Genomic DNA, 13780 nt, shown 5'->3' on the forward strand with positions numbered 1-13780 from the left:
CCAGAACACGGCCCCACCTTCTCAGTTTCTAAATTCAGTGCGGGCCTCCCAGCAGGGGGCAGGGCAGGGCTGAGAGAGAGGTGCAGGTACTGTGGGGAAGAGAATTTTCGAGGTTGGAAAGAGAAGGAGGCTTGGAGCGTGTGAGTTCAAGGATACACCAGGGAGGCGGGGAGCCTCCAAGGGCTCCCACCTTGACATGCACGGCCAAGTGTGGCCTGGAAGCCTTGGAGAACCGTGGAAGGCTGTCCAGGCACCAGATCGGCAGTGAGGGGAAGTGGGTACACAGGCAGCACCCCTCCCCAGTGGGGTGCTTCCCATAGGATTCCTGAGACCTCTGCCAGGCTTCAGGAATCAGGGGCAGGGTGACCTGAGACAGGAAGAGGAGGGAGTTTTAGTAACGGTTCAGCCGGAGTTCCCTTCCATCCGGGCAGGACAGGGACAAAATTCCCATCTGAAAAATCATCTGACATCACCTTTCATGCACCCCTGAGTTTTGGAGCCAAGTTCCCACCTGCTCTGACGGCTCAGTGGTGAAGACCACTGGCAGACCTGGACACACTCCAGCTCCCCACCTCCGGGCTCTGTGGCCTCCAGCCTTAAGTGGCTTAGGCTCTCAGCCTCAATTTCCTTCCTGTAAAATAGGGCTAACAAGAGACCCTGCCTGACCAGGGGCTCGTGAAGGTTCAAGGAGGCTGTGCTTCTAAGGGCCTAGCACAGTGCCTGGTGCAGAGCAAGCACCCAGTATGGGGTAACCTGTTACCTGGGGCTTTGTTTTTTTTACTTCCCCTGCTGACCTGCACCTAAGAAAGGACACTTGAAATACTAGAGAGTTCCCCTCAACCATTTCCTTCTCCCTCTCTCTCTCTCTCTCTCTCTCTCTCTCTTCACACACACACACACACACACACACACACACACACACACATACCCCTCTTCCTCAACTCCCCCAACCCCTGACTCCGCTTCCCCTCCCGCAGTATGTCAGGGCTGAAAGGAACTCAGAGCTGGTCTAGTCCAACTTCCTCATTTCACACAGATGGAAGCTGAGGTCCAGAGAGGGAAGGAACTGGCTCAAGGTCATGCAGCAGTCAGAGGCAGGGCCGGGACCAGAACCGTCAGCTCCTGAGCCTCTCGGTCTGGGGGGCTTTCCTGCACCTTCCCACCCCTGTCCTTCCCTCTATTTCCTTTTCTTTCCTGTTCATCCTCCCCAGTGGAGGCCTCCTGGGACACTGTTCAACCCCTGGGGATATCTCACCCTCCTTTGCCATAGCCCCTAAGTCTGCAGAGGTCAGTGAAAGTCCCATTTCACCCTGGACCCTCTGAGGAATCTGACCAGGTCCTCCCCGGTCTTCTCATCACCTGGGGTGCTGCTGGAAATATGAAGGGACAGAGCTCTGGGGAGCATGTTGGAAGGCTGGCCTCCCTCCCCCCGCCCTGCATCCCCAGCCCCATTCACAGGTCTGCCTTCCAGCCTGGATGTTTGCCCGGCAGGTGGACCACACAGTCCCAAAGCCTGGGGACAGAGCACGGCTCTCCCTGTGGGTCCCGCTTCTCTGCTTATTGCCACCCTCTCTGAGGACAGTGCTTCTCCCTGGACCATGGGCTTTGGCTGAGAAGCCTTGGTAAAGACTTCAGGCATCAAAGCTGGAGGTGGGGGGAAGGGGAGTGGTGTTTTTTTGGATCTCTGCATTTTCCCACCCCACTAAGCTCTTGAGAAAGTGGAGAAGCCAGTTAGCTGAGTTCCATTTCCTATCAGGAGCTAAAAACAAATACTAAACCTCCACGAGAGGCCTCTTCTGCCAGCAGAGGCCCAGCAGACAAGCCACACGTTCGCACATGACTGCCTGGCAGCGTCTGGGAGCCCTCCTACCACACAGCTTTACCTCGAGGATCCTACCCAGCGGCTCTCTGCCTCCACTGGCTGTGAAGAGAGTCAGTTGGCTGTCTGAGTGGCCCGGTGGCTGAACTGCACTCACTGGCCCTCTCCCCCTTCCCTGTAGGTCACTTCCACGTGTCCCACCCCCAGCACACAGGGGGCACTGAATGAATAAACTTGCTTCCATCAACAAATCAAACAGCTGTTTGAAGGGAATGCCCATTTTGGTGTAAGAAGGTGATCCTCCGAGGAAATGCCCAAAACATGGCTTCTGCAACTTTTCAGCCGAAAAGCTGAAAGTGCTCAATGACGGAGGAGCAAGGACATCAACATGAACACGGGGACAGAAGAGTCAGCTTTCCTCGTAGGAGAGAGTGTGGGGTTTTGTTTGTAGTCTCATATCTGCTTTTAAAGTTGATGTGCATTTTGCACTCAAATATGTGGGTTTCTACTGACGTAATAATTATACGACATCATTTTCCTTTCCAAAATCTTCAAGCAAAGTTGATACTTCATGAAGATGGCCATGAAACACTTGGGCTTTGTAAGCCCTAGGAACCAGCGCTGGCCTTAGCTATGACACAGTTACTCCATTTTCAGATCATTCCAAGTTCCCATTGGCAACGACAGGCTCATTTCCCTCTCCCTTAGAACCGTGGTTCCTAACACTTCTGGGGAACAGGGAGCCCTCTGAGAATCTGACCTTTGGTCTCTCTCCCCCTAATATGCAAAGCAGCACACGAACGCAACATCTTGCACATAAGCATTCTGCGTATATCCACAAGAGGTTCAAAGACTCACATCCACCTTAAAGACCCTGCCTCAGTCTATCTCCCTTGGAGCCCACAGCCCCCAGCACCGGTGAGATAGAAACTGTTGCCCAAGAGGTTAGAATTGTTTCTCACGGAGAAGGGGAGGGGAGTGGAGGGCTGGCGGCACAGCCATCGGGAACGGGCAGGGTGAGGGCTGCCAGGGCCTCCCTGCATCAGGGAGGACACTGAGCCAACCTGGAAGACCACTTATCGATCTGGAGGCTTAGATTCAGACTTAGACTCAGGTGCTTGCAACCCCCCCCCCCCCCCGGGAGTCTTCAAATTAAGACCAATGGTTTATTCTAGAACAGCTAAACAAGAAGAGCCCACCCCATGGCCAGGGTCTGCCGGACCCCCTGCTCTCCACCGCTGTCACCATAAACATTTCTCCTTTCCTTTCTTCCCCTTGTTACCACACCTCTTCCCTTCCCTTTCTTGATAGTCCTCCCCACCCTCCTCTCTTTTGTTCCTCTCCTCTGGCTCTGCCTTAGTCCAGCCAATGGCATTACCAGATTCCAAACAGAGGCACTGGGGGCTTCTCAACCCTTGAGTTGGATGCTATTGAACCTGGAAGCAGCCAGATGGAGGATATGACCTCATAAGGCAGGCCTCTTGGCTCCCAAATCCCAGAAACCTGGGATTTCTAGAAAACTGATCATGCGAACACTAGGAGTACCATTTTGGAGAATGACCCGAGGAGCCACGGAGAACTAGTGGTCCTTGATTTAACTAAATCCATAAGATGTGGTGAAGAGCCTGGGCCCACCACTCCCTCCAACGTTCTCCTCACCTTGTAGGATGGGGTCTCTGTGCCCGGATTCTCGACCTGCACAACAATGTAGGCATGTAAGAAGTTGGAGGCAATCATATCTGGGACAAACGGTGTGTTTTCTTCTTGGAAGATGATGGCCACAATGTCATTCCCAATGTGTCTCTTTCTCTGGAGCTAAACAGAAAAGTGTTCCATTGTTATAAGCCAGCAAGGAATATCCTGAAAACAGGATAGATCTATACAGGAAATTCCTCATTATTCTATCTTTATATATAAATCCTGAAACTCTGAGACCTACCTCTCCAGGGGCTTTTTTTTTTTCAATCTTTAGAAGCCACCAAAAAGAAAAACTGGGGGAGACACCTAAGATATGAGGTAGAGGCTAGCAAGCATCTTACTGAGCTCCAAAGCATGCAGAGCCCTGACTTGGGGCTCATGGAGGATGGTTAAAAGGTGAGGGACAACTCCCCCTAAGGTCAGGAACAAGGCAGGGATGTCTACTCTCGCCACTGTTATTCAGCATGGTATTGGAAGTCTTAGCCTCTGCAATCAGACAACACAAAGAAATAAAAGGCATCCAAATTGGCCAGGAGGAGGTCAAACTTTCAGTCTTCACAGATGACATGATACTCTACATGGAAAACCCAAAAGATTCCACCAAAAACTGCTGGAACTGATTCATAAATTCAGGAAAGTTGCAGGATATAAAATCAGTGCACAGAAATCGGCTGCATTTCTATACACCAACAATGAAGCGACAGAAAGAGAAATCAAGGAATCGATCCCATTTACAGTTGCACCAAAAACCATAAAATACCTAGGAATCAATCTAACCAAAGAGGTAAAAAATCTATACACTGAAAACTATAGAAAGCTGATGAAAGAAATTGAAGAAGATACAAAGAAATGGAAGAAGATTCCATGCTCCTGGATAGGAAGAACAAATATTACTAAAATGTCGATACTACCCAAAGCAATCTACATATTCAATGCGATCCTAGCAAAGTAACACCAGCATTCTTCACAGAGCTAGAACAAATAATCCTAAAATTTGTATGGAACCAGAAAAGCCCCCAAATAGCCAAAGCAATCTTGAAAAAGAAAACCAAAGCAGGAGGCATCACAATCCCAGACTTCAAGCTATACTACAAAGCTGTAATCATCAAGACAGTATGGTACTGGCACAAGAACAAACACTCAGACCAATAGAACAGAATAGAGAACCCAGAAATGGACCCACAAACATATGGCCAACTAATCTTTGACAGAGCAGGAAAGAATATCCAATGGAATAAAGACAGTTTCTTCAGCAAGTGGTGCTGGGAAAACTGGACAGCGACATGCAGAAGAATGAACCTGGACCACTTTCTTACACCATACACAAAAATAAACTCAAAGTGGATGAAAGACCTCAATGTAAGACAGGAAGCCATCAAAATCCTCGAGGAGAAAGCAGGCAAAAACCTCTTTGATCTTGTCTGCAGCAATTTCTTACTCAACACGTCTCTAGAGACAAGGGAAACAAAAGCAAAAATGAACTACTGGGACCTCATCAAAATAAAAAGCTTCTGCACAATGAAGGAAACAATCAGCAAAACTAAAAGGCAACCGATAGAATGAGAGAAGATATTTGCAAATGACATATCAGATAAAGGGTTATATCCAAAATCTACAAAGAACTTATCAAACTCAACAGCCAAAAAAACAAATAATCCAGTGAAGAAATGGGCAAAAGACATGAATTAGACACTTCTCCAAAGAAGACATCCAGATGGCCAACCAACACATGAAAAAATGCTCAACATCACTCATCATCAGGGAAATACAAATCAACACAATAAGATACCACCTTACACCTGTCAGAATGGCTAACATTAACAACTTAGGCAACAACAGATGTTGGCGAGGATGTGGAGAAAGGGCAATACTTTTGCATTGTTGGTGGGAATGCGAACTGGTGCAGCCACTCTGGAAAACAGTTTGGAGGTTCCTCAAAAAATTAAAAATAGAACTACCCTAGACCCAGCAATTGCACTACTAGGTATTTATCAAAGGGATACAGGTGTGCTGTTTCGAAGGGACACATGCACTCCCATGTTTATAGCAGCACCATCAACAATAGCCAAAGTGTGGAAAGAGCCCAAATGTCCATCAATGCATGAATGGATAAAGAAAATGTGGTATATATATATATATATATATATATATATATATATATATATACACACACACACACACACACACACACACACACACACACATACACACACACAATGGAGTATTACTCAGCAATCAAAAAGAATGAAATCTTGCCATTTGCAACTACGTGGATGGAACCGGAGGGTATTATGCTCAGTGAAATTAGTCAGAGAAAGACAAAAATCATGACTTCACTCATATGAGGACTTTAAGAGACAAAACAAATGAACATAAGGGAAGGGAAACAAAAATAATATAAAAACAGGGAGAGGGACAAAACAAAAGAGACCCATAAATATGGGTCAGAACAAACTGAGGGTTGCTGGAGGGGTTGTGGGAGGGGGGATGGACTAAATGGGTAAGAGGCATTAAGGAATCCACTGAAATCATTGCTTCACTATATACTAATTTGTATGTAAATTTTAAAAAATAAAAAATAAAGTTAAATCAAAAAAAAAAAAAAAAAAAAGGTGAGGGACGAGTTTTGCTGGTAAAGCCTGTAACTGATCCAGAAGACACACCAACTCAGATGAAGCTACCTGAGGACAGTAACAAAGGCACCAGCCAGCATGTGCTAAATCAGCTGCCACACACAAAGTGTCCAACATTATGGAGGCAGAGAGGAGAATAAAATCAGAGGCCTCATGCTAATCTGAGAAGGCTTCCTGGAAGAGGAGGTGGGGGGGGGAAGACAGTGCTTGACAGAAATGTGGATGAGCAGGGATGAGTGGACGGATCATTCTATAGCAGAGGGAAGGAGAGCCATGCTCAGAGAAAGAGGGCAACCTGGCTCGGCAGAGGTCATGGGCAAACAACCCTGATTCAGAGTCCCAAACTGTGCCAGGTGCTTTCATAGGTGATCTCAATCACTGAGCACCTGTGTGTGAGGACCCATGCTGGGCTGTTCACACACGATTTCAAATGTTAGGGCCCTCCTGTACGCTAAGTTCTGGCTAGGCGCTTACCTACACATTTGTTCCTTTATTAAGCACTTACTGAATGCAGGCCCTATGTTCCACATTGAATTTCTCATTTACTATAAACTGAACCCGTGCTGGGTACTTTTACACAAATTTCCTCACGTATTCCACCCACTGCCTCCCATTTCTTGGGAAGAGAAAATTAATACTTATTTAGTCCTTGCAGAAGGCTCTGTGTACTTCCCACTGAATACAGGTGAGACTGAAAGACAGCCCCAGGCTGGGGCAGGGTGTGAGGAGGCCATGAGGGAACAGAGACTAAGGTAAAAATGTGGAGAGAAAACCTACTTTGGATTCAAAAGGAATCCTGCTCCCATTTGTTTCTGGAACATTCAGTGGTTATTTTAGAGCCAAATCACAGTCTCGTTTGCCAATTTCCCTTTTTCCTAAGAAGCCAGGCACTATGTTTACAGTATTACATCTGTGCTCCCTCCTCAGCTCCCTGCTCATAAAGGAATGGGTCAGAGTCTGGTGAAGAGCCTACCTCCCTTTCTGATTTTCCTGGAGACTAAAAAGGCATAAAGAGTGGAAAGGGGCAGATGGTGCAACGGCCAGGCCTCGGCTGCTGGTCTCAGGGCCCATCAGAAGCCACAAATGAGAGAGAAGACGGGAAGACACTGGATGCAGAAGTCTCACCCCGGTTCAGGTAAAGGCCAAATTCCTGCCCACAGGCAGGTGTGGTGAGAGACGAGGCCGTGAGACTAGAAAGGCTGGAAGGCGGGGGGGGGGGGGGGGGGGGGGGGTCTCAGGCAATGAGCACCTTGCCATCCATCACTGGGGCAGGAAGAAGGACAAACAGCCCAGCGGCCTGCAGACTGGACAGCTTTCAGGAAGGTAGCCTGCCACAAGCCAGGCAGCATACTAAGCGCTACGCTCCGAACCTTCTGTGATGCCCCCAACAAGCCCCTGATTTAGGTGGTATCATCCCCGTTTTACAGCTGAGGACCACGAGGTCACCAGGTTACCCAGCTTGCCTGGAATCACACACCCCTAAGTGGCAGGGCTGGCGTCAAGCTGCTATCTGCAAACTCCATCGGGTACTGTTGGCGAGCACCCTACACGAGCAGGGCACTTGGGCTCTGCTCCCAGCTCCGCCCCTCATCAAGCAGGACATGGTCTTTTAACCACGCGGAGCTGCAGGTGCCCCACCAGTCAAAGTGGAACAACCAGGGGCCCTGTCCTCCCACAAGGCCTGCGGGAGATAACACGACGGAACAGACTTCCATGAGAACAGCTAAACAAGCCTCTGGATTAAGAAAATGGGGAGGGGACCGCAGTCCCTCAAGTATCTAAGACCAGAAGCAGGCTTTTACCTCACATGCCCCATGCTCCCGAAGCCCTCTGGAACCAGGTTACCTGCTGGGCGTCTCCCTCAGTAAACGGCAGCTTTGTGGAGACGTGAAACATGATCTCCCTGTCCCGGAATATCGTGTATACCGATTCCAGCCCCGTCTGTCCGTGGGTCACATCCAGGCCGCCTCGGAAACTGTCAGGAAAACAGGGCAAGAGCACAGGGTGAGGACAAGTGGGCTTCTTGGTACAAACTCCCCTGAGGATATGGGGGGTAGGAGAATGAATGAGAAGACATGTGAGAGTGAGGGCACAGAGAGAATGATATGGGCATCGCAGGGAGCTCTGTGCTTCTGGGCAGACGAGTCCTAAAGTTTTAACCGTAGGTCAGTCTATTATTGAAAACAAAGGCAGAACATCCATATGGTCACATAGGAAGGGAGGCTGCCCATCCACAATCCCAAGACAAACGCCATCCAGGTGCCAGTGGCCCCCAAGGCTGTGCATAAGCCTTTCTTCCCTGCAAGGCATGTCCAAGTCTTCAGCCCAGAGCCAGGGCAACCAGCCATCCTATTGGAAGCATCCAGAGTGAGCCTGAAGAGATGACAGATGCTGGATTCCTACCCAGCCAGCCCCTGATGTGGGGACCCAGAAAAGCAGCACCCAACCTAGAGGTGTCCGAGGAGCCCCTCTCTGCTTATCTCCTCAAAGGCAGGAATGAAAAGTACTAAGGAACTTATATCACCATATATTGTATGATTCCATTTATATAACAGCTTCCAGGAACTACCCCTTCTTCCTTTACAGACATGTGGCTTCTAGCCATGGATCATATTCTTCAGCAAGGAGAAGAAGATGTAGGTTCCTTTAAGAAAATGAAATAAAACAGACCCTGGATGTCAGTCCCCACAAGCTCTGTAATACAAACCAGAAAATGTGCTCAGCCTGGCATGGAGGAAAGCTCACCAGGCCAAGAGTCCGGCTCTCCAGGTTCTAAACCTTCTTCGGCCACCAAGTCAGCACATGATCTTGGGCACACCACTTAATCTGTCTAGGTCTCAGTTTCCTTTCTCTATACAATAAGGGGACAGAAGTACATGATCTCTAGGGTCCTTCCTGGCTTTAATACACTTTATTTCATCTATTCTAAAATATTTTTGTAATGCTTGTTTATTTTTGAGACAGAGTGAGACAGAGCATGAGCGGGGGAGGGGCAGAGACAGAGAGGGAGACATGGAACACGAAGCAGGCTCCGGGCTCTGAGCTGTCAGCGCAGAGCCCGACACGGGGCTTGAACCCACAAAGCACAGGATCATGACCTAAGCCGAAGTCGGACGCTCAATCGACTGAACCACCCAGGTACCCCTATTTCAACTATTCTAAAGCACACATTTTTTCATATTTTAACATCTCTGAAAATCAGGATGCATCTTGCAATGATAGCATCTCAGAGTCAATGGAAGGTGGCATAAAAAGTGCTTCACACGCTGTTATCTATGTTAATCCCTTAACAACCTGGTGAGGTCAGTACTATCTTTATCTCCCTTTTACAGATGAGGAAACTGAGGCTTCTGGAGGTCATTAGCTTATTCAAAGTCACAGAGCCAATAAGCGGTGGAGGTGGGATTTTAACTCGTGCGATTGACTCCAGATGGCAGTGATGACCATGCAGGGGGAGTAAGACAGAGGAAGAGGGGTGAAAAGAAGATGGAAGAGGAGGAGAGAAGGGGGCGGAGGAAAAAAGTGATTACTGAACACCTACTACACACCGGGCCCAGAGCTGGGTGCTTTCACACATGTTAGAGGAGATCCTGTTAATTTGGCTGCTGACGTGGGGAATTCTTGGGGCTCAGCCACGTGCCAGCCACGAAGCACAGAACAGGAGGGCCAGGCCTGAAGGCCCTTCTCAAACGTTGCCTTTGTCAAGGAAAATCAAGGGCCAGAGTTTCCAAGCAATAGCCCCAATATTCTTTCTGTCCACTTGCAGAACCAGAGACGGTTGCATGGAGTCTTGCCAGGGAGATTACCGTATTTCTACCAACTCTTAATTATTCAACCTTTTTAAACATTATCTGAAATGGGCCACTTCTCCCCAAATTACATAGGGCCCTCTTTCCTGAGGCTCATCAGGCCTCCAGAAGACCTGGCAGGTGAGTGACAGGGTAGGTGGATTCATTTCCCTCTTGGTCAGAGCCAAATGTAATTAGGAGGGCAAATCTGAGGCTGGAGCTGTTTCATCATTTATCAGAAGGCCAATGTCAGTGCCTCTCAGACAATATGCCTTTCTGGATTATCCCCCACATCACCCGTTTCCTCAGGAATGCAGATGAGCATTGATCACTCGCTGAAAAATAATCCCACGTTTCTTGTGTATGTTTTTACCTCTCACATACCCTCTGAGAGTCAGCGGTCTCCCCTCTCCCTTCCTCTAAGGTGCCATCAGTGGAGGCAGAGCCATCACTTGGCCGAAACCCACCCTTTGAAGTCCTGCAGTGTGATCGTGTCCCCCAGCAGGTCCAAGAACTCCTTGAAAGCTGGGCTCTCCTCATTGTTCCCAAATAGCTCCTCCTCCAGGGTCTGAAAGAGAAACAGAATCAGCTGTACGAGTTTAGAAAGGCCTTCTTGATACCTCTGATGCTTCTTGATGCCAAAGGACAGAATGTGGCTGTCCAGCTACCTGGTCCTTTTCTTCCTTCCTCCCCATCCCCCAACATTCGCCAACAAGTGGGTCTGCTTGACTGGAGGGAGGACAAATAAAGGCTCAATCAACAGAACTGGATTCTCGGGGCTGATGGTTGAAGTCTCTCTATTTCAACAAATGCTGCTGGTCAGTATAAAAGGCAACGCTGAAGCAAAGAATTCTTAGAGTTGATACCAAAAGCCAATCCGTAAGTTAAAAATTAATGGTTGGACTTCTGACAAAGGACTAGTATCTAGAATATACAAAGAACTCTCAAAACTCAGCAGTAATCAAAGTTACAGTGGGATACCACTTCACACCCACTGGATGGCTCTCATCAAAAAGAAAGACAAGAAATGTTGGCGAGGATATAGAAAAATCAGAAGCCTCATACACTGCTGGCGGGAATGTAACATGGTGCTGTCTCTCTGGAAAACAGTCGGGCAGTTCTTCAAAAAGCTAAGCATAGGGTTACCATATGGCCCAGCAATTCTACTCCTAAGAATATATCCAAGAAAAATGAAAACATAAGTCCACACAAAAACTTGTACATGGATGTTAATAGCAGCATTCTTCGTAAGAGCCCAAAAGTGGGAACAACCAAAATGTCCATCGGCGGACAAACGGATATACGAAATGTGGTATGTCCATACAATAACACATAATTCTGTCAAAGGAGTGCAGTACTGGATGCAAAACATGGATGAACTCTGAAAACATGTTAAGCAAAAGAAACAAGACATAAAAGGCCTCATGTTATGATTCCATTTACATGAAGTGTCCAGAACAGGCAAATCCCTAGAAGCAGAAAGGAGCTTAGTGGTGAGAGGAGCTGGAGAGAATGGGGAAAGAGTGACTGCTAATGGGCATGGAGTTTCTCTGGGGATTAACGAAAATTTTCTGGAGTTAGATCGTGGTGATGGTTTCACAAGCATGTGAATATGCTCGAAACCACTTTGTTGAGAATTAATTCTCAAACCACTGTGAACAGTATTGTGAGTTATACCTCAGTAAAGCTGTTATAAAAAGTTTTCGAACAGTAAAATAATTAATAATAATAATAATAATAATAATCCAATTAGGAAATGGTCAAAAGAGGGATGCCTAGCTGGCTCAGTCGGTAGAGCATGAGACTCTTGATCTCAGGGTTGTGAGTTTGAGTCCCATGTTAGGTGTAAAGATTACTCAAAAATAAAACCTTTATGGGGCGCCTGGGTGGCTCAGTCAGTTAAGCCTCCAACTTCAGCTCAGGACACAATCTTGTGGTTCGTGGGTTCAAGCCCCACGTCAGGCTCTGTACTGACAGCTCAGAGCCTGGAACCTGCTTCGGATTCTGTGTCTCTCTCTCTGCTCTTCCCTCACGTGTGCTCTGTCTCTCTCTCTCAAAAATAAACATTAAAAAAAAATTTTTTTAATAAAACCTTTATAAAAAAAAAAAAGAAAAAGAAAATGGTGAAAAGACGTAAACAGTCATTTCGCCCAAAGAGATATACACAGATGGCAAACAAGCACATGAAAAGATGTTCAACACCATTAGCCGCCATTAGGGAAATGCAAATTAAAACCATTGTGAGATATCACTACACATCTATCAGAATGGCTAAAATTAAAAAATAGTAACAACACCAAATGCTGGTAAGGAGGTAGAGGAAAGGGATGACTCATACATTGCTGGTAAGAATGCAGACTGGAACCACCACTCTAGAAAACAGTTTGGCAGCTTCTTACAAAACTGAATGTGTAATCACCATATAACCCAGCATATGCTCCTAAGCATTACCCCAGAGAAATGAAAAATTTATGTTCACACAAAAACCTGTATACAAATGTTCATAGCAGCTTTATCCATAATAGCCTCAAACTGGAAAGCACCCAGCTACCCCTCAAAGGGTGAACAGTTAAACAGACTGTGGTATATTTATACCATGGAATACTATTCGGCCATGAAAAGAAATAAACACTATTGATACACTTAAGGATTTGGATGAATCTCGCTGAGGGAAAAAAAGCCAATCCCCAAAGGTTACATATTATATGATTCCATTTATATAACATTTGTGAAATGACAAAGTTTTAGAAATTGGAGAATACATTAGTGGTTGCCAGGGGTTGAGGACTGGAGGTCGGAAGGGATCATGGAGGCGAAAGGGGGGCTGGCAGGGTTATGAAGGGGTCACACAGGAATCCTGTGTTGGTGGACTTCTCCTGTACCTTGACCGTGAAGCCTACACACATGATAAAATTATATACAACAGGGGCGCCTGGGTGGCTCAGGTGGTTAAGCATCCAACTTGGGCTCAGGTCATGATCTCACCTTCTGTGAGTTTGAATCCTGTGCCGGGCTCTATGCTGACAGCTCAGAGCCTGGAGCCTGCTTCAGATTCTGTGTCTCCCTCTCTCTGCCCCTTCCCCACTCACATGGTCTCTCTCTCTCTCTCTCTCTCTCTCTCAAAAATAAATAAACATTAAAAAAATTATATACAACAAAATACACACACACACACACACACACACACACACACCCCACAGATGGTCACACGTAAAACTGTGGAAATCTAGACAAGGTCTGAGGACTGTATCAATGTCAGTATCCTGGCTGTAATATTACACTACAGTTTTATGAGACATTACCTTTGGGGAAAACTGAGCAGAGATACACAAGAGCTCTCTGTATTATTTCTTAGAACTGCACGTCAATTTACATATAGCTAGAAATTAAAAGTTTAATGATTTTTAAAAAATAGAAAGCAAAGCTACAAACAGTAGTAAAGCCCTGTACTTATGACAGGCATAAGACACCACATGGCCCTGCCTGACCGACAGGCTCTGCCCACCGTGGCGGGATCGGCAAACAGCTGACGTTCTGCAAACGTCCACAGACAGCAATGAACAGCTGCAGAGGATACGAGGAAACTCCAGTACACACAACCACTTCAAGGAGAAAGTCTCTAATAGGTGATCCTTCCACACCTCCTCAACACCTGCTTTGTAACAAAAAAAAGCAGACCTCAGGTTCTATGCCCTCAATAAGCAACAGAATCTAGCTAGATTTTAATAACTCTGTTTTAACAATTCTGTATTTCCTTTTATTTATTTATTTTTAAGTGATAATGAATTTTATTTTTTTTTTTAACTTTCTTTCTTTCATGTTTATTTTTTATTTTATTTTCT

General features: G+C 46.7%; 1 protein-coding gene across 5 annotated transcripts in view; it reads right to left on the minus strand.

The window, feature by feature from the left end:
- The window catches only part of RAP1GAP2 (RAP1 GTPase activating protein 2), a 191696-nt gene that overhangs the window by 26476 nt on the left and 151440 nt on the right, over positions 1–13780 (minus strand). For all 5 annotated transcript variants that reach the window (XR_006210997.1, XM_042965677.1, XM_042965676.1 and 2 more), the window contains 3 exons: positions 10406–10506; positions 7996–8125; positions 3479–3634 (listed from right to left, as the gene is read on the minus strand). Coding sequence is in view for 4 of the 5 variants with exons in the window: in XM_042965677.1 (XP_042821611.1) it covers positions 3479–3634; positions 7996–8125; positions 10406–10506 (387 nt within the window). In the remaining variant the exon portion in view is untranslated. The remainder of the gene's footprint in view (positions 1–3478; positions 3635–7995; positions 8126–10405; positions 10507–13780) is intronic.

This window comes from Panthera tigris, chromosome E1, assembly GCF_018350195.1.
Source record: "Panthera tigris isolate Pti1 chromosome E1, P.tigris_Pti1_mat1.1, whole genome shotgun sequence".
Classification (NCBI taxonomy): domain Eukaryota; kingdom Metazoa; phylum Chordata; class Mammalia; order Carnivora; family Felidae; genus Panthera; species Panthera tigris.